The sequence below is a fragment of the Xenopus laevis genome, chromosome 4L (genome assembly GCF_017654675.1).
Source record: "Xenopus laevis strain J_2021 chromosome 4L, Xenopus_laevis_v10.1, whole genome shotgun sequence".
NCBI classification, from domain to species: Eukaryota; Metazoa; Chordata; class Amphibia; order Anura; family Pipidae; genus Xenopus; species Xenopus laevis.
Genome location: NC_054377.1, coordinates 4,836,710 through 4,862,124, shown reverse-complemented (window position 1 = coordinate 4,862,124; position 25,415 = coordinate 4,836,710). Strand labels below are relative to the sequence as shown.

Below are 25,415 nucleotides of genomic sequence, written 5' to 3'. Positions count from 1 at the left end.
AAGGTAGATGCAGTTGATGTTGGGGAGGGACCAGATTGCGAAGAGAGGCTGCAGTACCTCCTTTCCACCATCTATAGAAGCTGGACAGTTCCCATAAGTCTATAATAGAACAGCGCCACCTTTTATTGTGCTGTGGATAAGCCAATGAGGTTTTACATGGCATTCCAGGCCAATCATCAGCTTGAACAAAACTTGTTGCCCCTACAGGGCTCCTTCATGGGGGGTCCATGTATTTCTAATAACTAAGGTTCAGTGACTCCAACTATAAGGAGGTAAAAGTCCAAGCCCCAAGTATCAAACAGGACCAATGGAAATGATGTGCTTACCTGCTTCAGAATGTCCAAAATGAGCTCGTTAAAGACTTCGTTGATGGCCATGGATACGGTGGCGTGGTCCATGCCTTTGCTGAACTGGCCCCTGCCAATGAGTTCAATCAGTTCCCAGACCGAGAGGCCGTTTTGCTTCTTATCCAGCGCCACCTTGTAGTCCTCGAACAGGGCCTGCTGCCAACCTCCTCCCATGGCCTCCGTCAGCTTCTTCAGCAAATACTCGATCTGCAACATCAACGGGCGCCATTTAGTCTTTGTTCCACCTGAAATCATTTAAAGGGGAACTCTGCCTTTGCATAAAGACATGGCGCATGCCCTGACCATCAGATTTAGAACCTTGGGCAGAAATGACCATTGATAATGGCTGCCCACCCTGCTGCCCTCCAGCTGTGACACTGCCCCCTGCTGTTTAAAGGCTGCCAGACCCATAATCACTCCCTTTCTTTACAATAACATGAACTTTATACAAACTGCTGAAACCATAAGAAACGGAAGTGTCTGGAAACGGCAGTTCATTGTAGAGAGAAACCAGATGAAGTGGCAGATAAGGATCTCGTCCTTTATTTGCACCAGTAGAAGCTTTTTAGACACTGTCAGTTACGACTCCTGGCACACTAAATGCTGCCTTATAATGATCATAGTCTTTTGCTTTGTATTTACTAGAAAAGGAAACTGTTGTCCTTCTTTCTAACTATAATGGAGAATAAAGAACAGACGGAGGAACCTGAGTTGAAACCAATATTTATTCTATTAAACCTCAGACTCCAACTCCCCAAACATCTTTTATTTATTTTCTCCCATCGGCAACACAGGGATTTCCCCAGGTTATTTCACCTGCTGTCAGACAGGATTCCTCTAATAACCACCAGTAGGTGAGAGGGTTTTCATTCACTTACAGTATAGGGAGCCTGGAGGAGTAGGGGGGGAGATAATAAACATCATGGGGGTGTAAGAGGCCAACCAAATTGCTCCTGTTATAGAAGAAATGGAGATTTCAAAGAACGATCTAAAGGGGAAGTGAGATGCCAACTCAGCTCAGCTCTGTTTGTGGTCGTCAATGTGATTCCACCTCAGTCAAGATTTTTCTAATTCCATTACTAGTAACACACCAGCTTCCCCTGAACTCTCAGCTCTCTGCCTCCTGCCCCTTAATTCTCTGCCTCCTGCCCCTAAACTCTCTTTCTTCTGCCCCTTAATTCTCTGCCACCTTAGCCTGAATTCTCTGCCTCCTTCCCCTGAATTCTCTGCCTCCTTCTCCTAAACTCTCTATCTTCTGCCCTTAATTCTCTGCCCCTTAACTCTCGGCCACCTTCTCCTAAACTCTCTGCCACCTTCTTCTCAACTCTCTGCCACCTTCTCCTAAACTCTCTATCTTCTGCCCTTAATTCTCTGCCCCTTAACTCTCTGCCACATTCTCCTAAACTCTCGGCCACCTTCTCCTAAACTCTCTGCCACCTTCTCCTAAACTCTCTGCCACCTTCTCCTAAACTCTCTATCTTCTGCCCTTAATTCTCTGCCCCTTAACTCTCTGCCAACTTCCCCTTAACTCTCTGCCACCTTCTTCTCAACTCACTGCCTCTTTCTCCTAAACTCTGTTACCTTCCACTTAACTCTCTGCCACCTTCCCCTTCATTCTCTGCCACCTTTTCCTTAACTCTCTGCCTCCTGCCCCTAAACTCTCTGCAAGGCAACACCACTTATCCCAGTACTCAGCCCAGGTTTGGCCATTACAGCAGCTTCTTGGCCTGGGTATGGGGTGAGAATATGAGGCTGCCGGAAGTCTTAATGTTGGGCTTGTTGGGCTCCTGAGAGTAAAGCTGGCCATAGACGCAAAGATCCGATCGTATGAATCATCGTACGATCGGACTTTCCCATCTTCCGACCCGCCACTAACCATTCAGATCAAAGTCTTACCAGTCAGATTAGTTAAAGAACAGATCAGCCGATGTTCTGCCCCTGACAGCAATCGTACGATATCTATGTCCAACCAAAGCTGGTGACAGTCTCCCACTGAAAATCGTACGATTCGTACGATCAGATCTTTGCGTCTATGGCCAGCTTTACAGTGTAGCCGTCCCTCTTGTGCCACCTGCAGGGCAACACTATTTATAGTGAGTAATGTATTAAAAGGTGCAATGTTACTACTGGTCTAGTAACCCATAACAACCAATCAGCAGATAGCGGTTACTGATTGGTTACTATGGGTTAGTAGCTCTGGACAAACTCTGTGCTTTTTATTTCATTATCCCGTGATAGACAGAGATTCAGCCCCGCGCTGTTCCACTGGACATTCCAGCAGACAATTATCGGGGGCAGCCACATGGCAACGCTGCAGAGCACTTGTAGAGACTTGCAGAGCTTAAACCCCACGAGTCTCTGACTTGCAACATGTACTGATGTCACAATGAAATCACTTTGCTCTGCCGACAAAGGAGAAAACACAGGCCGTGTGTGTTTCAGGCTCACAATGACCAGATGAAGTGCAGGGATGTTAAACAGTATGGCAGCTCCTGTCTGTACTTTACCTCCTCGGGCACAATGACCAGCGGGTATTTCTCTTCGGACAAGTAGTTGAATATGGTCCATACTTTGAATGCGCTGTCATCACTGATACACAGAGGAGAGTTGGGCAGGTGTTTCCTTGCGCACAGGGTCCAGCACATCCTATTAAATTCCACTTTGTTGAAACCTTCTTGAACCTTCATAATGGGGAAATGAATGAAAATCTGAGTTATTGACATGTTTAGTGGGGCATGCTGGGAGATCTGCAGCAGCCCCCCCCCCTCATTGTTATCAGCCCATTAGCTCTGCAAGAAAAGGGCACAAATAAGCACTCACCCCAAATATCCCCCTAACTGGCCTTCAGACTGGGCCCCCTTAGCTCATAACAAGGTTACAGATATATAGAAACATTGGGGTGTCACCCTGCTATAGTTCCAGGGGTACCCAGGGTACAAATAAACACTCACCCCAAATCTCCCCCTAACTGACCTTCAGACTGGGCCCCCTTAGCTCATAACAAGGTTACAGATATATAGAAACATTGGGGTGTCACCCTGCTATAGTTCCAGGGGTACCCAGGGTACAAATAAACAGTCACCCCAAATCTCCCCCTAACTGGCCTTCAGACTGGGCCCCTTAGCTCATAACAAGGTTACAGATATAAAGAAACATTGGGGTAACAGTCACCCTGCTATAGTTCCAGGGGTACCCAGGGTTCAAATAAACACTCACCCCAAATCTCCCCCTAACTGACCTTCAGAATGGGCCCCCTTAGCTCATAACAAGGTTACAGATATATAGAAACATTGGGGTGTCACCCTGCTATAGTTCCAGGGGTACCCAGGGCACAAATAAACACTCACCCCAAATCTCCCCCTAACTGACCTTCAGACTGGACCCCCTTAGCTCATAACAAGGTTACAGATGTATAGAAACATTGGGGTGTCACCCTTCTATAGTTCAAGGGGTACCCAGGGTACAAATAAACAGTCACCCCAAATCTCCCCCTAACTGGCCTTCAGACTGGGCCCCTTAGCTCATAACAAGGTTACAGATATAAAGAAACATTGGGGTAACAGTCACCCTGCTATAGTTCCAGGGGTACCCAGGGTACAAATAAACACTCACCCCAAATCTCCCCCTAACTGACCTTCAGGCTGGGCCCCCTTAGCTCATAACAAGGTTACAGATATATAGAAACATTGGGGTGTCACCCTGCTATAGTTCCAGGGGTACCCAGGGTTCAAATAAACACTCACCCCAAATCTCCCCCTAACTGACCTTCAGACTGGGCCCCCTTAGCTCATAACAAGGTTACAGATATATAGAAACATTGGGGTGTCACCCTGCTATAGTTCCAGGGGTACCCAGGGTACAAATAAACACTCACCCCAAATCTCCCCCTAACTGACCTTCAGGCTGGGCCCCCTTAGCTCATAACAAGGTTACAGATATATAGAAACATTGGGGTAACAGTCACCCTGCTATAGTTCCAGGGGTACCCAGGGTACAAATAATCACTCACCCCAAATCTCCCCCTAACTGACCTTCAGACTGTGCCCCCTTAGCTCATAACAAGGTTACAGATATATAGAAACATTGGGGTGTCACCTTGCTATAGTTCCAGGGGTACCCAGGGCACTACTATAAATATAATAACATTTATATTTGCTACGTGTATTTCTATTTGGGTGCAACACACTGAGCTCATTATTAGTCAGAACTGAGATATTTCCCACTAGCCACAAAGGGCACAAATGAGTGGGTAACGATGATCTCGTTAGTAAATTATAGTGACAGTGACTATAGGAAGTCAGGGGTGTCCTGTATTGTAACTGAAGGGGGTTCAGTATTTGCCATTACATCTGCCCTGACTATAACTGTACAGCTGAGTGTCACCCCCTGGAAAGAAGAAGAGAGGGCAGGGGTATAAATGAAGGAATAACTGGAAACACACAGAATGCAAAGGACATTTTTTCATCTTTTCCTGCAAATTTGTAAATCTGGGAGAAGCGCCAATGGGCACGGAGGGAGGGCGGCTAAACAACAGGCTCTTTGTAAAAGGAAAAGGAACTTCCCCTCTTCCTAAATCAATCATTTATTTGCAACTGCAACACAGGGGGAACCTTCTTAGCAACGTTGGCTGAGATGTTCCTCAAAAAGCCCCAGCGGAGCAGCTCCACGTTCCCCTTGTCATGCTAATTTGGTTCATGCGGCCGGGCAGCTGAGTTGGACTGTGACTAGCAAGTCAATGAAGTCTACCGGACCACTGAGATGTTCTCACAGTCAGTATTGGCGAGGGAATAACACAACACAGCCTGCAACATCTTAGAGCCTCAGCTCCTGCAGAACCTCTTCTGCTCTTAAGTCCTTAGGTCTTTGCACAGATCTGATGCTCTTCAGTAGTCGGCTTCTGTAGAACCTCTTTCTTCTAAAACCTTTAGCCTCTATTATGACCAACTGCACAGAGCCCTGATCTCAACCCAACGGAACCCCTAGGGGATCAACTGGAACCCCAAATGTGAGCCAGGCCTGATCCCCAAAATCAGTGCCCAACCTCACTAATGCTCTTGTGGCTAAATGGAAGCAACTCCCAGCAACAACTCCCAGCAGCAATGTTCTAACATCTAGTGGGAACCTACCCAGAAGAGATGGGGCAGTTACAGCACCAAAGGGAGGGGCAACCCAACTAAACCCCTGTGGGATGAATTGGAACCCCGACTGTGAGCCTGATCCCCAACATCAGTGCCCAACCTCACTAAAGCTCTTGTGTCTGAATGGAAGCAACTCCCAGCATCAACTCAAAGCAACAATGATCCAACATCTAGTGGGACCTCCCAGAAAAGTAGGGGCAGTTATAGCATCAAAGGGGGGGCAACCCAACTGAATCCCTCTGGGATGAATTAGAACCCCGACTGTGAGCCTGATCCCCAACATCAGTGTCCAACCTCACTAATGCTCTTGTGTCTGAATGGAAGCAACTCCCAGCAACAATATTCCAACATCTAATGGGACCTCCCACAAGAGTAGGGGCAGTTATAGCATCAAAGTGGGGCAATCCAACTGAACCCCTACGGGATGAATTGGAACCCCGACTGTGAGCCTGATCCCCAACATCAGTGCCCAACCTCACTAATGCTCTTGTGGCTGAATGGAAACAACTCCCAGCAACAATGTTCCAACATCTAGTAGGAACCTCCCCAGAAGAGTAGGGGCTGATGAGATGTTGGCCAGACAGGTGCCCCCATATTTTTGCCACTTAGTATCTTTTGATCACCAGTTTAGGCCATAACCACAGTGATTCATGGCTTGTTATTTAAAGCTTCCAAGCTCAGACGTTCCTGGGCTGTGGCCTGACACACATGTGACAGGAAGGTTCCTGGGGATATTTTTGGAGCAATGAATGTACGACAAAAATAATCTGGAAATCCTACGTGAAGCAGAATGAATGGGAAGACTGAGTTTTAAAGCCAAAGGGCCACCTTGCAAACTCCAGTCCCAAAACTAAATGAACTGCACTGGGGGAAGTTATTCTCTGGGACACACCTCCCTTCCTAGTGATGAGGACAATAATGCCTATGGCTTTTATCTGTACTGCTACTTGCCCCAGAGAATAGGAATCACCCACCAATAGTATCAGCGGTGACATTTTGTCATGCGAAGAACCCGCATTCTCCACCAAGTTTGGACCAGGTCCACCAAAGAACCTGACAAGCAGAGCCCGTCTCACAGCAATTACTACAGTGACAAGTGTTATAGACAACTACGATTGTTATAACAGAAAGGGCTAATGGCAACTGCAACCACCACCAGGCCCAGCGGCTAGTGAAGTGCTTGAGGAGGCCAGTCCAACACTCTTCTTTATTCAGCCCTGCAGAGCTAGGGTTCTGGGTTCAGGTTTGACCAGGCCACTATCTGAGCCAATTGTGTAGGGGTCACTTACCATATGGAGGTCTCCAGTAGGGTCGCACTTGGGTGCCTCTTACACAGTTGGGGCCCTGTACAAACCCCCTGTACCTTCCCCAGTCCAAAGACAACTTGTAAAGCAATGGGTGTCCCTGAGGCTGGGGTATTAGATTGCAAGCTCTTCTACAGCAGGGACGGAGGTGAATGATAGGCCTCAATTGTACAGTATGGGAATGTATAGGAAAGCACACATTATATTACACAACCACATGAGAGAACGCAAAGGAAAATGATCAGAGGGGTGACGTTTGCCCCCCACTCTGCACATAAGGAAGGCCGGATCACTTTCCCAACAATGAGCTGCTTTTTATAAGCACAGTAATAGGAGTATCCCTACACAGAGCCAAGTTTATCTCCCCTGGAGAGCAGCTATTGTGCATTTCCCAGACGACGTCACAATCCCATTGTTCTGCCACCGGCTAATAATTTCCACCCTGATGTGCAGAGAAGGGGGTGAGAAGGGTTAAAGGGAGGTTTCGCTAAGTGCAACTAAGGATCGGCTCCAGCTTCCAAACAAAGGAGGAGAGGAGATTCTATCTCGCCCAGTCGGGCCGTCGCTATAAACCCATTGCCGCTGCCTACCCCGTTGTGACGTCACCTTGTGCAGTGAGAGGCATTATATGGTATAGGCTTAGTGCAGCCACAAAGGGGAACTGCTGAAATGAGTTTAACCTTTGCCTTAAACGGCTGGCTCACCTTTAAGTTGTATTATAGAATGGCTAATTCTAAGCAACTTTTCAATTGGTCTTCTTTATTTATTTATTTTTATAGTTTTTTGAATTATTTGCTTTCTTTTTTTAAATCTTTCCAGCTTTCAAATAGGGGGTCACTGACTCCATCTAAAAAAAAAACAAATGCTCTGTAAGGCTACAAATGTATTGTTATTGCTACTTTTTATTCCTCCTCTTTCTATTCAGGCCTCTCCTATTCATATTCCAGTCTCTTATTTAAATCAGTGCATGGTTGCTAGGGGAATTTGGACCCTAGCAACCAGATGGCTGAAATTACAAACTGAAGAGCTTCCGAATAAAAATCTAAATAAGTCAAAAACCACAAATAATAAAAAATTAAAACCAATTTCAAAGTGTCTCAGAATATCCCTCTCTACGTTATACTAACAGTTTATTTAAAGGTGAACAACCCCCTTTAAGCAGTGGCATCATGTTAATATATATTGGTACCATTAACCTGTACTTTGTGTTTCCCCTTGAAACAAGCAGAAGCCCCTTTCACCCCCACCCTGCCCCCGGCATCTCCCCCACCATCTCTGGGAACCTGTGCTGGGATGATATTTACTTACCTTGTCCAGGATGAATTTGTTGAGATAAGGCATGTAGCCCTGATTGGACACCGGACCCAAGTCATTGTCTCCAAAATGTTCCTCCAAGGCCACCGGATCATGTGGGACATTAAGTAACGTGCAGAGATTGTGGGACAGAACCTGGGGAACAATAAATAAGTCGGTTTCATCAGTAAATACAAATAATTGCTGAATTGTGCTTAGTACAGGGAATACCTATACTGCCATAGTTTTATGGGATCTCTCTGTACAGACTATGAGCAAACTTAGGGACTGTTTCTGCTGAATTGTGCTTAGTACAGGGAATACCTATGCTGCCATAGTTTTATGGGATCTCTCTGTACAGACTATGAGCAAACTTAGGGGCTGTTCCTGCTGAATTGTGCTTAGTACAGGGAATACCTATGCTGCCATAGTTTTATGGGATCTCTCTGTACAGACTATGAGCAAACTTAGGGGACTGTTCCTGCTGAATTGTGCTTAGTACAGGGAATACCTATGCTGCCATAGTTTTATGGGATCTCTCTGTACAGACTATGAGCAAACTTAGGGACTGTTCCTGCTGAATTGTGCTTAGTACAGAGGAATACCTATGCTGCCATAGTTTTATGGGATCTCTCTGTACAGACTATGAGCAAACTTAGGGACTGTTCCTGCTGAATTGTGCTTAGTACAGGGAATACCTATGCTGCCATCAGGGCCGCCATTAGAAATCACGGGGCCCCGTACAACAAAATTTTTGGGGCCCCCTGGGCCCCGCCCACACTGACGACCAAGCTCCACCCCATATCCCGCCCACTCCACATCGCAGTTAAAAGACCACACAGACATCAGCGCTAAAAAAGTAAGCCCCCCACACAAGTTGTAAAAATCTATTGATGATCAGGGCCCCCGTAAAAAAAAACATTGGTGGCAGGGGCCCCCTTATAAGTTAAAAAAAACTTGGGGCCCCAACAAAAAAAAAATGTAAAAAAAAACAAAAAAAAAACAAACATTGGTGGCAGGGGCCCCCTTATAAGTTAAAAACAAATTGGGGCCCCAAAAAAAAATTTGAAAAATAAATAATTTTTTTTTTTGAAAAAAAAAACCATTGGCGGCAGGGGCCCCCTTATCAGTTAAAAACAAATTGGGACCCCAAAACAAATTTTGTAAGGGGCCCCCTTACAAGTTAAAAAAATTGGGGCCGCCAAAAAAATATATATTTTTTTTAAAAAAAAAACAAAAAAAACAATGGTGGCAAGGGGCCCCGTACGAGTTAAAAAAAAAATTGGGGCCCCAAAAAAAAATGTTTTAAAAAAAAGATCGGTGGCAGGGGCCTATAGAATATTAAAATAATACATTGGTGGCCAGAGGATTAAAAAAAAAAAAAAACACAAACTGGTGTTCAGTAGAATTGAACTCATGGCTTCAGTACTTCAACTTCGCCTCCTTTCGTGACTTCGGGTCTTTTCACAGCTTCAGGACTTCAATTTCGGCTGTTTTCGTGACTTCGGGTCTTTGCGCTGCTTCAGGACTTCGGCTTCGGCTGTTTTCGTGACTTCGGGTCTTTTCGGCGCTTCGGTACTTCGGGTCTTTTCGGCGCTTCGGGACTTCGGCTTTTTCCGTGACTTCGGGTCTTTTCGGCGCATCGGCTTCGGCTTTTCGGCACTTCCGCATTCGGCAACGCAAGAGGCAGATGTACGGCTCGGGCGCTCGTAAGGGGGGCCCGGATCTTCAAAAAATGCAGCGCTGCCGGGCCCCCCCTTCATGCCCGGGCCCGGTACGCTTGTCCCCCCTGTCCCCCCCTGATGGCGGCCCTGGCTGCCATAGTTTATGGGATCTCTCTGTACAGACTATGAGCAAACTTAGGGGCTGTTCCTGCTGAATTGTGCTTAGTACAGGGGATACCTATGCTGCCATAGTTTTATGGGATCTCTCTGTACAGACTATGAGCAAATTTAGGGGCTGTTCCTGCTGAATTGTGCTTAGTATAGGGGAATACCTATGCTGCCATAGTTTTATGGGATCTCTCTGTACAGACTATGAGCAAACTTAGGGGACTGTTCCTGCTGAATTGTGCTTAGTACAGGGAATACCTATGCTGCCATAGTTTTATGGGATCTCTCTGTACAGACTATGAGCAAACTTAGGGACTGTTCCTGCTGAATTGTGCTTAGTACAGGGAATACCCTATGCTGCCATAGTTTTATGGGATCTCTCTGTACAGACTATGAGCAAACTTAGGGGACTGTTCCTGCTGAATTGTGCTTAGTACAGGGAATACCTATGCTGCCATAGTTTTATGGGATCTCTCTGTACAGACTATGAGCAAACTTAGGGGACTGTTCCTGCTGAATTGTGCTTAGTACAGGGAATACCTATGCTGCCATAGTTTTATGGGATCTCTCTGTACAGACTATGAGCAAACTTAGGGACTGTTCCTGCTGAATTGTGCTTAGTACAGGGAATACCCTATGCTGCCATAGTTTTATGGGATCTCTCTGTACAGACTATGAGCAAACTTAGGGGCTGTTCCTGCTGAATTGTGCTTAGTACAGGGAATACCTATGCTGCTATAGTTTTATGGGATCTCTCTGTACAGACTATGAGCAAATTTAGGGGACTGTTCCTGCTGAATTGTGCTTAGTACAGGGAATACCTATGCTGCTATAGTTTTATGGGATCTCTCTGTACAGACTATGAGCAAATTTAGGGGCTGTTCCTGCTGAATTGTGCTTAGTATAGGGGAATACCTATGCTGCCATAGTTTTATGGGATCTCTCTGTACAGACTATGAGCAAACTTAGGGACTGTTCCTGCTGAATTATGCTTAGTACAGGGAATACCCTATGCTGCCATAGTTTTATGGGATCTCTCTGTACAGACTATGAGCAAACTTAGGGGACTGTTCCTGCTGAATTGTGCTTAGTACAGGGAATACCTATGCTGCCATAGTTTTATGGGATCTCTCTGTACAGACTATGAGCAAACTTAGGGGACTGTTCCTGCTGAATTGTGCTTAGTACAGGGAATACCTATGCTGCTATAGTTTTATGGGATCTCTCTGTACAGACTATGAGCAAACTTAGGGACTGTTCCTGCTGAACAGAAAAGAGTTGGTTACAGTGACTTTACACCCACTGATTGGCACACTTACAGATGGGCAGGTAAAGGATTAGGGAAATAATAACAATATCAGGCTAAATCTGCCCTGAGCTTTAAGTCAAGCTTTTCCTTTTAACCATTTAGCAGTAAATAACCAGAAACTCTTTGAAAAGGGGAAGTAGAACATTTGTATCATTTAAAAAGAAATGACAAAATGTAGATCTGATGTTACTGTCGGAAATGTGAATAAGTCTGTCCCCCCCCGGGGGAAGGAAATTCCCAGTAACACCCGGGTGAACACTGTCAATAGCCGACCAGTAACAATTACGTTATTCATCTTTAATATTAAAGGGGTTTTTCACCTTTACATGAACTGTTAGTATGATGTAGAGAGGGATATTCTGAGACAATTTGCAATTGGTTTTCATTTTTTATTATTTGTGGTTTTTGACTTATTTAGCTTTTTATTCAGCAGCTCTCCAGTTTGCAGTTTCAGCCATCTGGTTGCTAGTGTCCAAATTCCCCTAGCAACCATGAAGTGATTTGAATAAGAGACTGGAATATGAATAGGAGAGGCCTGAATAGAAAGAGGAGGAATAAAAAGTAACAATAACAATACATTTGTAGCCTTACAGAGTATTTGTTTTTTAGATGGGGTCAGTGACCCCCATTTATAAGCTGGAAAGAGTCAGAAGATGACAGCAAATAATTCAGAAACTATAAAAAAATAAGTAACGGAGACCAACTGGAAAGTTGCTTAGAAATGGCCATTCTGTAACATACAAAGGGTTAGTTCACACGAGGAGATTCGGGAGATGTTGTCGCCTGGCGACTAATCGCCTCACGAGGCAACTTCAGGCGACTATGGAAAACGCATCGCCGCGTGTGCTTTAGCGCAAGCGACTTTTCATTATAAACTATGTGAAAACACGCTGAGGCAGTTCGGGGAGATTGTCGCTCAGAAGACGAGGCGATTAGTCGCCAGGCGACAAAATCCCCCCCCCGAATCTCCTTGTGTGAACTAACCTTAACAGTTAACTTAAAGGTGAACTACCCCTTTAACATAAGATCACTATTGAAAGCAGTGTCTGCTGATTATTTCTGCACTTTTGGCTCGGGAGCAGATTTGGGGTATTGGGAGGCGGTTGGTGGATTTGCCAGCCTTCCACGTGTGCATTATATTCATTTAACTGAGCACTAAACCCAGTGAATGGAACAGCCAAGTTTTGCATTGGTTTCAGGAGATCACTTGACTCTCCAGTGATGCAGAAAGCTCCGCCCCCGTGTGACTGTGTGCTTAATTAACCCTATCAGTTCCCTGTGCAAATAAAATCTGTCACTGACTGGGTTTGATAGCTCTGTTCCTATTCACAAATCTGAAATTGACAGATAAAATATAAAGTGTAGTTCCCCTTTAAATGCATGCTAAATAGGCCTCCAGCACAAGCAGTGGGGAGAGGGGGTGCATCCTGGAGAAGCTTCTGCCCCACAAGGTCACCCCTTTTTGTATTTCTTACTCCCTACAAGAGATATAAGGGTTGCTGTTAAGATTGGTAATTAAAAACTTGTTTTAATGACATTCAAGTTATCTGGGACTTTTACCAGGTACAAAGGGACCAATAAAGCAGCAAAAATGCAAGAATAGAGATGGAAAAGGGAATTGCATTAAGGTGTAAAATGAATCCAAAATTATTATTTAATAGTGTAAATAGTTAAAAACAAAATTAATCCAGAAGATGTGGGACCCTTAATATGAGAGGGAGATCAATTGGTTGATGAGAACAGGGAAAAAGCCGAGATTCTCAACTTTTATAAGTTCCATGCAGAATGCTGCCACTTTGCAGAGAGATTTGGATAAAATTGGAAAAAATGGGCAGCAAATAGGCAAAAGCGGCTCAATATTTATAGACTCAAGGTAGAAATAACATAGATATGAGTTACACATATACTTAAAGGAACAGTAACACCAAAAATAAAAGTGTATCAAAGTACTTAAAATATAGTGTACTGCTTTTTTGCACTGGTTAAAAATCACTCCTATAATTTATATATATAAAAAGCTGCTCTGTAGCTATGGGGGCCTCTATTCAAATTGGAATCGGGCTAAATGGCACAGCATGCATAGTAGATAACAGATAAGCTCAGTAAAACACCATTATATTCTACAGAGTTTATCTGTTACCTGCTATGTAACCTGTGCCTTTTCTCCTTTTTTTTCCAGGTTGAATTTGGTGGAATTTGATCTTTTTTCAACCCAATTTAACTATGTAATTATGTAAGAGGGACCACTGACCCCCTCAGCCTTTACGTGTGCACATATGAGAGATTATAGAGCCGTATTTATCATATATTTGTTGTGTTCAATCGTGGGAGAAACAACCAAGATACAAACCCGCTGAGTTGCAGAAAGATATTCAGCAAGGTCAACGCTTCTCTCCGCTTCTAGATGATTCACAAGGAACAAAAGTCCCTGACTCTCCAATTTGCTCATGAAATGAAAAAATATTTCTGCCAGGCTCCAACATTGTATCTTACTAATTCCAGCAGCCTTGTGTTGCCTCACTTGCTAAATAGGCATCCGACCCTTCCTGAAATGATCTACTGTATCTGCCACTACAGCAACTGCTGAGAGAGACTGAAGGCCAGTTAGGGGGAGATTTGGGGTGATGCTTATTTGTGTCCTGGGTACCCCTGGAACTATAGCAGGGTGACACCCCAATGTTTCTATATATCTGTAACCTTGTTATGAGCTAAGGGGGCCCAGCCTGAAGGTCAGTTAGGGGGAGATTTGGGGTGAGTGTTTATTTGTACCCTGGGTACCCCTGGAACTATAGCAGGGTGACACCCCAATGTTTCTATATATCTGTAACCTTGTTATGAGCTAAGGGGGGCCAGTCTGAAGGTCAGTTAGGGGGAGATTTGGGGTGAGTGCTTATTTGTACCCTGGGTACCCCTGGAACTATAGCAGGGTGACTGTTACCCCAATGTTTCTATATATCTGTAACCTTGTTATGAGCTAAGGGGGCCCAGTCTGAAGGCCAGTTAGGGGGAGATTTGGGGTCAGTGCTTATTTGTACCCTGGGTACCCCTGGAACTATAGCAGGGTGACTGTTACCCCAATGTTTCTATATATCTGTAACCTTGTTATGAGCTAAGGGGGGCCAGTCTGAAGGTCAGTTAGGGGGAGATTTGGGGTGAGTGCTTATTTGTACCCTGGGTACCCCTGGAACTATAGCAGGGTGACTGTTACCCCAATGTTTCTATATATCTGTAACCTTGTTATGAGCTAAGGGGGTCAAGCTTGAAGGCCAATTAGGGGGAGATTTGGGGTGAGTGCTTATTTGTGACCTGGGTAGCCCTGAAATTATAGCAGGGTGCGGAAGAAGGAGAATGTAGTACATTGGGTTTTCAGCCTTATTTCCTTGCCTTAGAGCCCTTTTGGGGGACAATGTAGAACAGGAGATCTTTCAGGGTAGTTGCTATTTGGGTGGTGGGGGTGATTTAGAGGGAACAATAAAGATTAAAGAAACACATAAATATAAACATGTCGAGTTAATTAGTATTAATTACAAGACCTATTATTACAGACAGAAATGGAATCAGTGCAACTATTTAGACAATCCATGAAGGCAGAGGGCAGATGTAATTGCCAGTTTAAGGGTCAGGGCACACAGGCAGTTCGGGGGGAGATTAGTCGCCCCGAAGAAGAGGAGATTTGTCGACGGGTGACTAATCTCCCCGAATCTGCCAGTGTGCCCTGACCCTAAGGCTAACACACCCCATGCCTGTGCCAAACATTCCGAGAATAGGAAAGCACAAACATATTCCAGAGCGCGGCACAGATTCACCCCTTATCCTTGTGAACTGTCACCCCCACCAAAGAGTGAACGTTTGGTGGACTCCCAATATGGTGCCTTAATACAAACAGGTGGGCACGGGTAAGTACCAACACAGATACCCCCGGGGGACGTAGACGTGGCACTTACTTTGAGTTGAGATTTGGAGACGCACTCAGTTGTGCCCACTTCCAGGGCGGAGAAGGCGTGCCAGATGGGCTTGAGCAGCTCCTCTCTCAGTGCCATGACTCTCCTCCAAATGCACAAAGATCCCAAATTTATTCCTGCCAGTCCCCTGAGCTTTGTCCCCTCCCACCTATATCTGGACTCCTTCCTCAAGTCCTTCCTCAAGTCCTTCCTCAAGTCCTTCCTCAAGTCTGCCCAACCCTGGGTGCCCGGCACAAGTGGGTGCTCTAGGAAAATACATGGAGCTGAAATAATCAGCCGGGAGGTGGGGAACGAGAAACTAAACAGGGGCAGCAGGCAGTGGTTATGGGCCCCACTAGGGCCCCTCTAAACTTAGGGAATAAAACAGTTTTCATAAATAGCCCGTCCCCAGGCCTCTACATTCTCCAATAATAACAATATGTGATAAATACAAGGTCAGCACTAGGGGTAACTCAGTACATTCCCTTCTATAGAAACATGAATGTTGGGCCCCGGCAGGCAGCATGAATAAAGGCTACGTTCTACCAAATAAAAGATTATTATCTGCTGTTTGGGTGCATGGGGGACCCCCACAGAATCATTGGGGAGGGGGGTGCCACTAATAACACAACTCCTCTTGATAATAATAAGAATAACGAAGTAACATTCCACGGCACCGACCAATCACAAGGCAGGGACCAATCTAACAAGGTTTGAACTATTCTTCCCTCGGTCATGAGAAGAGAAGAAAGTCTCGTGATAGAGATAAGAAGCCTGAGAATAAGCTGAGATCTAAACGTGCTACAGAGTAGCGGAGGCGGAAATAAGGCCCATGTCTATCAAGTTCCACCCCTTGTCCAAGTCAATCCTATGGGATATACAGGGGGTGCAAAGGATTCACAGGGAGGTGCCCCAGGATTGGGAGTCTCCAGGAAAGAGGTTGGGAACATGATCCCATTTCTCTAAAATGGCTGTTGCGATGGGGAACAAGGGGTCTCTATTATCTCCAAGGGTCTCCTTGGGCCAGGTGCCTGCACTGTAGTATCTGACTGCAAATACTTATTATACTGGCCACATGCTCAGCCCAAGCCCCCACAAGGATTTCCGTGGAGATGGAAGAAAACTGTGGCAATCTGGTCCCCATCGCCGTACCCCAAGCTGATTGTTTTTTTTTATAGAAGCAGTGCACCAGCCTAGTTCCTTTTGGTGTCCCCAAGTAATTTATGGTTTTGTTGTCCTTTAAACAGGATCCAGTATGGTTCCACCCACTGAGCATAGGGTCCACAACTCAAACTTCTATTATCCCCCCCCCTGTAGAGGAGCAGGTTAAGTCTCCCCCAATCAGGGTGCTCATTTTTGCCTCTTTACTCGCAGTTTACTCCGATCAAGTCTAAATTAATATTTGTAATTTATGGTTTAGTTGTCCTTTAACAGGATCCAGTATGGTTCCACCCACTGAGCATAGGGTCCCACCACTCAATCTTCTTTCATTCCCCCCCTGTAGAAGAGCAGGTTAAGCCTCCCCAATCAGGGTGCTCATTCTTGCCTCCTTACTCGCAGTTTACTCCGATCAAGTCTATATTAATATATGTCCCTGGCACACCGGCCATTTTCAGACTCATTTTATGCAATTGGGTGTTAGAGCTCATCACTGCTCGGCAGCTGCCCTAAGCACTAACACCCATGCAAACCCTTACCCCGAATGCAAATCACACATGGGGAGAAAGGGGGAAAAAAACATCATCACTTTCATTTGGAAGTCTGTAAAGCAACATGAGCCGGTTGAATAGTTGGTGGGCAGTGAGTCAGAACCAGCAGTGCAGCAGTGCTTTTTGGTAGAAAATCAGCCCATAACTTTATAAGCAGTGAGAATTGGGAATGAATGGACGGGAAAAGTGCATATTGTGAGGTTCCGGAAACAGGAACCCAGTCCCGGGTCGGCAACTCCCCGTTGCACCCCTCTATTCAAAGCTAAAATAACATCTCCAGCGCCGGGTGAATTCACTAAACTCGCACGGTCACATTTCTCGTAAATCTCCCCGACCAGTCAGCCCGGGTCAGACCCAGCTCTGATGTCACAGACACACGTCGGCTCTGGCTACTGATAGCCAACTGGTCTCTGGTAGCCGAATGCTTAGAATTTAAAGGGGAAACAAACCCAAAAATACAAGTTATGGCTAATGAAAGAAAGGCCATTCTAAGCAGCTTCCTAATATCAATTTATTCCCAATCCTCACCGGGTTTATAGTTATGTGTCATTGTATGCGTCCGTCACTGTCTGTCTGTGCGGCCATTGCCTTGACGCGACTATTGAAAGAATGTAGCAGAGGCAGCTGATTGACAGGCCTGAGAAGAAACACGCGAGGCCGAATTGTGCTACTTTGTATCAAGAGGCAGAAGCAGAGAACAGAGAGAGGGTTTGTTATGTATAAAGCCACACTCAGTAGCAATTGTAATAGAATAAATCTGGATGCCACTCCTTATGGGGAATGGGCAACGATGTTTGTAAATACAGGTGGGCGGAGTCAGCCAAAAATTCAGCTGCAGTGTTGGTGTAACAGGTTCAACATTCCCCAGTCCGACTGCTGCTACATTGTTTCAAGAGTCGGAACAGGACCCTTCGTTTGTTCTGTTAAAAGGGATGGTTTACCTTTAGTATGTTATACAATGGCTAATTCTAAGCAGCTTTTCAATTGGTCTTCAATTTCTTTTTCTTTATAGTTTTTGAATTATTTTATCTTCCTCTTTATAGGACATCAGAGTCCGACTGGGCAGATTAACTAAACAGGCTGCAGGGAGTAGGACCTTTAAGTTAACTCTTAGAGCAGAGACACACTCCGAGATTCTGGGAGATTTAGTTGACCGAATCGCCGGTTTTTGAGTTAATTCGCTTCAGCAGCTCTGCCATTTGCAATTTCAGCCGTCTGGTTGCTATGATTCAAATTCCCCTAGCAACCATGCATTGATTTGAATAAGAGACAGGAATATAAATAGGAGAGGCCTGAATAGAAAGAGGAGGAATAAAAAGAAGCAATAACAATCCATTTGTAGCCTTACAGAGCATTTGTTTTTTTTAGCTGGGGTCAGTGACCCCCATTTGAAAGCTGGAAAGAGTCAAAAGAAGAAGGCAAATAATTCAAAAACTATAACAAAAAGAAAAGAAAAAATGAAGACCAATTGAAAAGTTGCTTAAATGGGGGTATTCTGTAACATACTAAGGGCAGAGACACACGTGAACATTCGGGGAGATTTAGTTGTCCGGCGTCAAATCGCCTCTTCTTCGGGCGACTAATCTCCCTGAAAAGCCTTCCCACCGGCTAGAATCAAACTCCCCTTTCGTTCCTCGCGAGGAAACTTCAGGCCACTTTGGAAAATGAAGCGCTTCGAGTGCCATCCCGCTGGCGATTTAGATTCTAGCCGTCGGGAAGGCTTTTCGGAGAGATTAGTCGCCGAAGCGACTAAATCTCCCCGAATTTTTGCATGTGTCTTTGCCCTTAGTATGTTACAGAATGCCCCATGCTAAGCAACTTTTCAATAGGTCTTCATTTTTTCTTTTTTATAGTTTATGAATTATTTGCCTTCTGACTCTTTCCAGCTTTCAATGGGGGGGGGTCACTGACCCCATCTAAAAAAACAAATGCTCTGTAAGGCTACACATTTATTGTTATTGCTACTTTTTATTACTCATCTTTCTATTCCGGCCTCTCCTATTCATATTCCAGTCTCTTATTCAAATCAATGCATGGTTGCTAGGGGAATTTGGTCCCTAGTAACCAGGCAGCAGAAATTGCAAACTGGAGAGCTGCTGAATAAAAAGTGAAATAACTCAAAAACCACAAATAATAAAAAATGGAAACAAATAGCAAAGGGTCACATGGTGATGTATATTGTCAAGCTGAGCATTGGGCACCCAGTTATTCTGTAGCACCCCACCCCCGGCCGTTCCTGCGCTGCTCATTATTGATATACCTCCCAGCGAGCGACGACGGGCTATTCAGCATAATCAGCCGAGCGTAACGATGAGATTATCAACATGGAACCCACTGGTAATTAGCCAGAGAAGCAGAACTGGATTTAAAGGGCAACTAACCCTAAAAGCAGAATTAAGAGGTGGTGAAATCTCTGCTTATTTCGGGACAGATGTTGGTTGTCGTAGTGAGAGGAGGGGCAATTCCTGCTAGAAATCAGCTTAACAATCATATTTTTATTTTTTATGAATGCGGAGGATTTGGGCTGAAAACCAACAAAAACAGCAAATAGTTTTCCAGAAATACACACACAGGTCCCATTCATCTGCAGGAAACACCCAGAAACACGGAATGTTCATATTGTGTCTCCTCTTAACTCTTCCCCTGCCTGAAGAGCCTTTACTTCTGCTGCAGAGGGGCAGAATGAACCCCAAATAATCACAGCTATCTCCTATACTGTGCAGCGCTGGGGGTGCCATAGGGCAGTAAATACAGTAGGGATCCACCGAATCCACTACCGAACGCCCGAATCCTCCGTGAATGATTCGGCCGAATACTGAATCCGAATTTGCATATGCAAATTAGGATTTAGATTCGGTTCGGCCGGGCAGAAGGATTCGACTGAATCTGAATCCTGCCGGGGGGGCCATAGGGCAATAAATACAGTAGGGATCCATCGAATCCACTATTTTGGATTCGGCCGAAAGTCAATACCTTGGAGGAGGGAGTGTTAATGTAATAAAACCAGTTCAGTTATTACATCACCTTCATGACATCATCCTGACGCAAGACTGGAGCATATCAGCAATATCTTCAGCAATTAGTTACTATTCTGTCTACTACAAGTGCATTAACCAGATTCTGATTCAGAATGGTACAATTACCCACAACAACCAATCAGCAGCTCGCTTGTTCTTTGCCTTGTGAATGCAAACCCTTAGCAACCAATCAGCAGTTAGTATCATGAAACCAGACAGCCGATTGGTCGCATCTCATTCCATGGCTTTCCCCTTTTTCTGCAATGGTACAGAAGCCGAAATAAAATTGTATATTTATATGTTTGTTGCTATATATATATATATATATATACACACACACACACACACACACACACACAGAGTCAGGGACATGTTAATCACCAGAATAAAAATATTATATACTGGTGATTACAATCCAGTGACCGGTTTGCTAACGTTGCACAATTTCCTCTGTGAATCAATGACAAAATAACCGGTTTCCTGCTGCGAGCGATTGTCGATGGCTGATTACCGAAACAAGGGGCAGATGCTGCATCATTGCATCATAGTGTAACTATAACCGGTCACTCACGCTGCCCCCTGATTGGCTCATTTAAAGGCTCACACAGGTTATACAAAAGCAGACTGTGTATTGTAATAAAAGTGCACCAAAGGCTCTGCAATGTTCTGCAGGGACTAAGAGGGCTGTGCAATGTTCTGCAGGGACAGTGAGGGCTGTGCAATGTTCTGCAGGGACTATGAGGGCTGTGCAATGTTCTGCAGGGACACTGAGGGCTGTGCAATGTTCTGCAGGGACTATGAGGGCTGTGCAATGTTCTGCAGGGACTATGAGGGCTGTGCAATGTTCTGCAGGGACTATGAGGGCTGTGTGATGTTCTGCAGGGACTATGAGGGCTGTGCAATGTTCTGCAGGGACTATGAGGTCTGTGCAATGTTCTGCAGGGACTATGAGGGCTGTGCAATGTTCTGCAGGGACTAAGAGGGCTGTGTGATGTTCTGCAGGGACTATGAGGGCTGTGTGATGTTCTGCAGGGACTATGAGGGCTGTGCGATGTTCTGCAGGGACTATGAGGGCTGTGTGATGTTCTGCAGGGACTATGAGGGCTGCGCAATGTTCTGCAGGGACTATGAGGGCTGTGCAATGTTCTGCAGGGACTATGAGGGCTGTGCAATGTTCTGCAGGGACAATGAGGGCTGTGCAATGTTCTGCAGGGACTATGAGGGCTGTGTGATGTTCTGCAGGGACTATGAGGGCTGTGCGATGTTCTGCAGGGACTATGAGGGCTGTGCAATGTTCTGCAGGGACTATGAGGGCTGTGCAATGTTCTGCAGGGACTATGAGGGCTGTGCAATGTTCTGCAGGGACTATGAGGGCTGTGCAATGTTCTGCAGGGACTATGAGGGCTGTGCAATGTTCTGCAGGGACTATGAGGGCTGTGCAATGTTCTGCAGGGACTATGAGGGCTGTGCAATGTTCTGCAGGGACTATGAGGGCTGTGCAATGTTCTGCAGGGACTATGAGGGCTGTGCAGTGTTCTGCAGGGACTATGAGGGCTGTGTGATGTTCTGCAGGGACTATGAGGGCTGTGTGATGTTCTGCAGGGACTATGAGGGCTGTGTGATGTTCTGCAGGGACTATGAGGGCTGTGTGATGTTCTGCAGGGACTATGAGGGCTGTGCAATGTACCCTAGGGCAGGTAAAACTGTGTAATGTACAGTCAGCAGGGACACTTGGGGTTAAGCAATGCACTTAAGACTGTACCATAGATTAACCCTCTCTCTACACGCTGGCAGTTGCGATTATGCAATGGTTTAACCCCCTGTAGGACACACAAGTCTTTATACTGTCGGTATCAGGAACAAAATAAGTCACAATGGAATCTGCAAGTTCACCAGAACCAGTGTCCAGCCCCAAAGCTACAATGAGAGTCAGTCGCTCACACAGTGCGGAGTTGGTCTTAAAGGGGCGGTGTTGTCTCCCATAGAAGATCATGTTGTTGTGGAAAGGAGGAAACACAACAAAATGACACTTGTGTTACTCAATCACAACTCAACTGCTTCCCTGCCCCAGGGATCCTTCCCCTTTATCTCTGACCCCAGAATTAAATAGTTCCCTATTAAACTTTGTGTAAATTCTCAAGCCTCAACCATTAGTATCTAAACAATAGGAGTCTAAGAGACTTTAGCGTCTGGTAGGGCGAATGAAATTGACTATAGAGGTTTGGGAATTATTATGTAGCACCTGTAAATCAGACCCCCCCCCACTCCAAAACTGGGATTTTGCTGGATTTGGGGGTTCTTTACCCATTTCCTTCTCTGTCCTGATCTGGAAGTGAAGAAAGGAGGACACTGGGAAGGCAGAGCTACAGGGAGTTTAACTCCCAGCCACCCTTAGGGAGTCAGAGCTGCAAAAAAGGTATTTATACTGCAGTCCTTTAAAATTCAACTACCCTTAGACTGAGGGTAACAAGGGACATTGGCTGTGGGATAGCAGGTATAGTAGGGAGAGATGGTGCCTATAGTAACAGTGGATAATAGTCTCTGGGAAGGGAGTGTGACTGTGGGATAGCAGGTATAGTAGGGAGAGATGGTGCCTATAGTAACAGTGGATAATAGTCTCTGGGAAGGGAGTGTAACTGTGGGATAGCAGGTATAGTAGGGAGAGATGGTGCCTATAGTAACAGTGGATAATAGTCTCTGGGAAGGGAGTGTGACTGTGGGATAGCAGGTATAGTAGGGAGAGATGGTGCCTATAGTAACAGTGGATAATAGTCTCTGGGAAGGGAGTGTGACTGTGGGATAGCAGGTATAGTAGGGAGAGATGGTGTCTATAGTAACAGTGGGATAATAGTCTCTGGGAAGGGAGTGTGACTGTGGGATAGCAGGTATAGTAGGGAGAGATGGTGCCTATAGTAACAGTGGGATAATAGTCTCTGGGAAGGGAGTGTGACTGTGGGATAGCAGGTATAGTAGGGAGAGATGGTGCCTATAGTAACAGTGGATAATAGTCTCTGGGAAGGGAGTGTGACTGTGGGATAGCAGGTATAGTAGGGAGAGATGGTGCCTATAGTAACAGTGGGATAATAGTCTCTGGGAAGGGAGTGTGACTGTGGGATAGCAGGTATAGTAGGGAGAGATGGTGCCTATAGTAACAGTGGATAATAGTCTCTGGGAAGGGAGTGTAACTGTGGGATAGCAGGTATAGTAGGGAGAGATGGTGTCTATAGTAACAGTGGATAATAGTCTCTGGGAAGGGAGTGTGACTGTGGGATAGCAGGTATAGTAGGGAGAGATGGTGCCTATAGTAACAGTGGATAATAGTCTCTGGGAAGGGAGTGTGACTGTGGGATAGCAGGTATAGTAGGGAGAGATGGTGTCTATAGTAACAGTGGGATAATAGTCTCTGGGAAGGGAGTGTGACTGTGGGATAGCAGGTATAGTAGGGAGAGATGGTGCCTATAGTAACAGTGGGATAATAGTCTCTGGGAAGGGAGTGTGACTGTGGGATAGCAGGTATAGTAGGGAGAGATGGTGCCTATAGTAACAGTGGGATAATAGTCTCTGGGAAGGGAGTGTGACTGTGGGATAGCAGGTATAGTAGGGAGAGATGGTGCCTATAGTAACAGTGGGATAATAGTCTCTGGGAAGGGAGTGTGACTGTGGGATAGCAGGTATAGTAGGGAGAGATGGTGCCTATAGTAACAGTGGATAATAGTCTGTGGGAAGGGAGTGTGACTGTGGGATAGCAGGTATAGTAGGGAGAGATGGTGCCTATAGTAACAGTGGATAATAGTCTCTGGGAAGGGAGTGTGACTGTGGGATAGCAGGTATAGTAGGGAGAGATGGTGTCTATAGTAACAGTGGGATAATAGTCTCTGGGAAGGGAGTGTGACTGTTGGATAGCAGGTATAGTAGGGAGAGATGGTGTCTATAGTAACAGTGGATAATAGTCTCTGGGAAGGGAGTGTGACTGTGGGATAGCAGGTATAGTAGGGAGAGATGGTGTCTATAGTAACAGTGGATAATAGTCTCTGTGAAGGGAGTGTGACTGTGGGATAGCAGGTATAGTAGGGAGAGATGGTGCCTATAGTAACAGTGGATAATAGTCTCTGGGAAGGGAGTGTGACTGTGGGATAGCAGGTATAGTAGGGAGAGATGGTGTCTATAGTAACAGTGGATAATAGTCTCTGGGAAGGGAATGTAACTGTGGGATAGCAGGTATAGTAGGGAGAGATGTGCCTATAGTAACAGTGGATAATAGTCTGTGGGAAGGGAGTGTGACTGTGGGATAGCAGGTATAGTAGGGAGAGATGGTGCCTATAGTAACAGTGGATAATAGTCTCTGGGAAGGGAGTGTGACTGTGGGATAGCAGGTATAGTAGGGAGAGATGGTGGATATAGTAGATAAGAGTCTCAAGGAAGGGACAGTGAATAACATGGGACATGAGACGCTCACTGATTGGCTGAGCCAGTGCCGTAACTTTTTGTAGAAATTCCTTAACCCTTGCCTGGCCACAGAGGTGCAGAAGTTACAGAGGAGCAGGTGCCATGAGTAGAGAGCACAGCAGAGTAGAGTAAGGAGGTGGCTGGGAGTTGCCCTGGGGGGAGGGGACTTACTTTGAGTTGAGATTTGGAGACTTTTCCGCTCTTATCCACATCGAGGGCAGTGAAGGAGTGCCAGATGGGCTTGAGCAGTTCCTCTTTCAGCGCCATGACTCCAAATAGACAAAGTTCCTGATTGTACCCTGACACCCCCTGAGCTCTGTCCCCTCCCACTGACCATGTGATGAGGTTCCTTCCTCTGACCTGCCCACCCCTGGGTGCCTCTCACTGATCATGGGGTGAAGGTGCTCCCTGTCGGCTCAGTGTAACCGGGAAATGCAACAAAAGAAACCAAGTAACACAGAATCACTAGAGAGAGTTACACTGTAGCAACACTACATTACCCAGCATCCTCAGCCAGCTGCTCATGAGCTCACACTCCAATGCTTCTCATGCAGCATCCAACTGATACTGAACTACAACTCCCACAATCCCTAGCCTGTAATTACTCACCTACCTGCCAGCAGCTGCAGAGGTACAATTCCCAGCATTCTTAGCCACCCCCTGCTCTTCTGAACTACAATTCCCAGAAGCCTTTGCAACCCAAGGTTTTTCAGCCATACCTCTCTAATAAAGTAAGATTTGCATTAAGTGGATTCCTTGGTACATTGAGTTCTCTTGAGCATTAAAGAGCCCCATTGCAAAACATTTATTTCTCACTTGCTTTGCACCCATGACTGAAGTTGCTCTGCTTTTCAAACAATCTGTCCCATCACCCACTATGCAAAGAACAAGGACTTCAAGTCCCAGAATGCATCATTTCTGAACGGGACCAGGCGAGGGAGGGGCTGCATGACTCTCTGGGCCTAAAGGGGTGGGAAATGGTCCCAGAGAGACGGAGACAGAGCATCATGGCTTCCTTTCAATCTCCCTCCCATATGTATAAATATAAATATACAGAGAAGGAATGTTCTGGGCACACA

At 45.6% G+C, this 25,415-nt stretch overlaps 1 protein-coding gene across 2 annotated transcripts in view; it reads right to left on the bottom strand.

Annotated features, from left to right (window-relative positions):
* Positions 1–24,651, bottom strand: part of swap70.L (switching B cell complex subunit SWAP70 L homeolog) — a 33,132-nt gene extending 8,481 nt beyond the window's left edge. Inside the window, exons 1-4 of one of the 2 annotated variants that reach the window (XM_018257296.2) lie at positions 24,508–24,651; positions 8,098–8,238; positions 2,855–3,028; positions 327–554 (exon numbers count right to left, since the gene is read on the bottom strand). In XM_018257296.2, the coding sequence (XP_018112785.1) occupies positions 327–554; positions 2,855–3,028; positions 8,098–8,238; positions 24,508–24,603 (639 nt within the window). In that variant the 5' untranslated portion in view covers positions 24,604–24,651. Of the gene's footprint in view, positions 1–326; positions 555–2,854; positions 3,029–8,097; positions 8,239–15,167; positions 15,281–24,507 lie in introns of those variants that run through there. The other variant, XM_018257297.2, reaches the window with a different exon arrangement.
* Between the last annotated feature and the right edge of the window lie 764 nt (positions 24,652–25,415).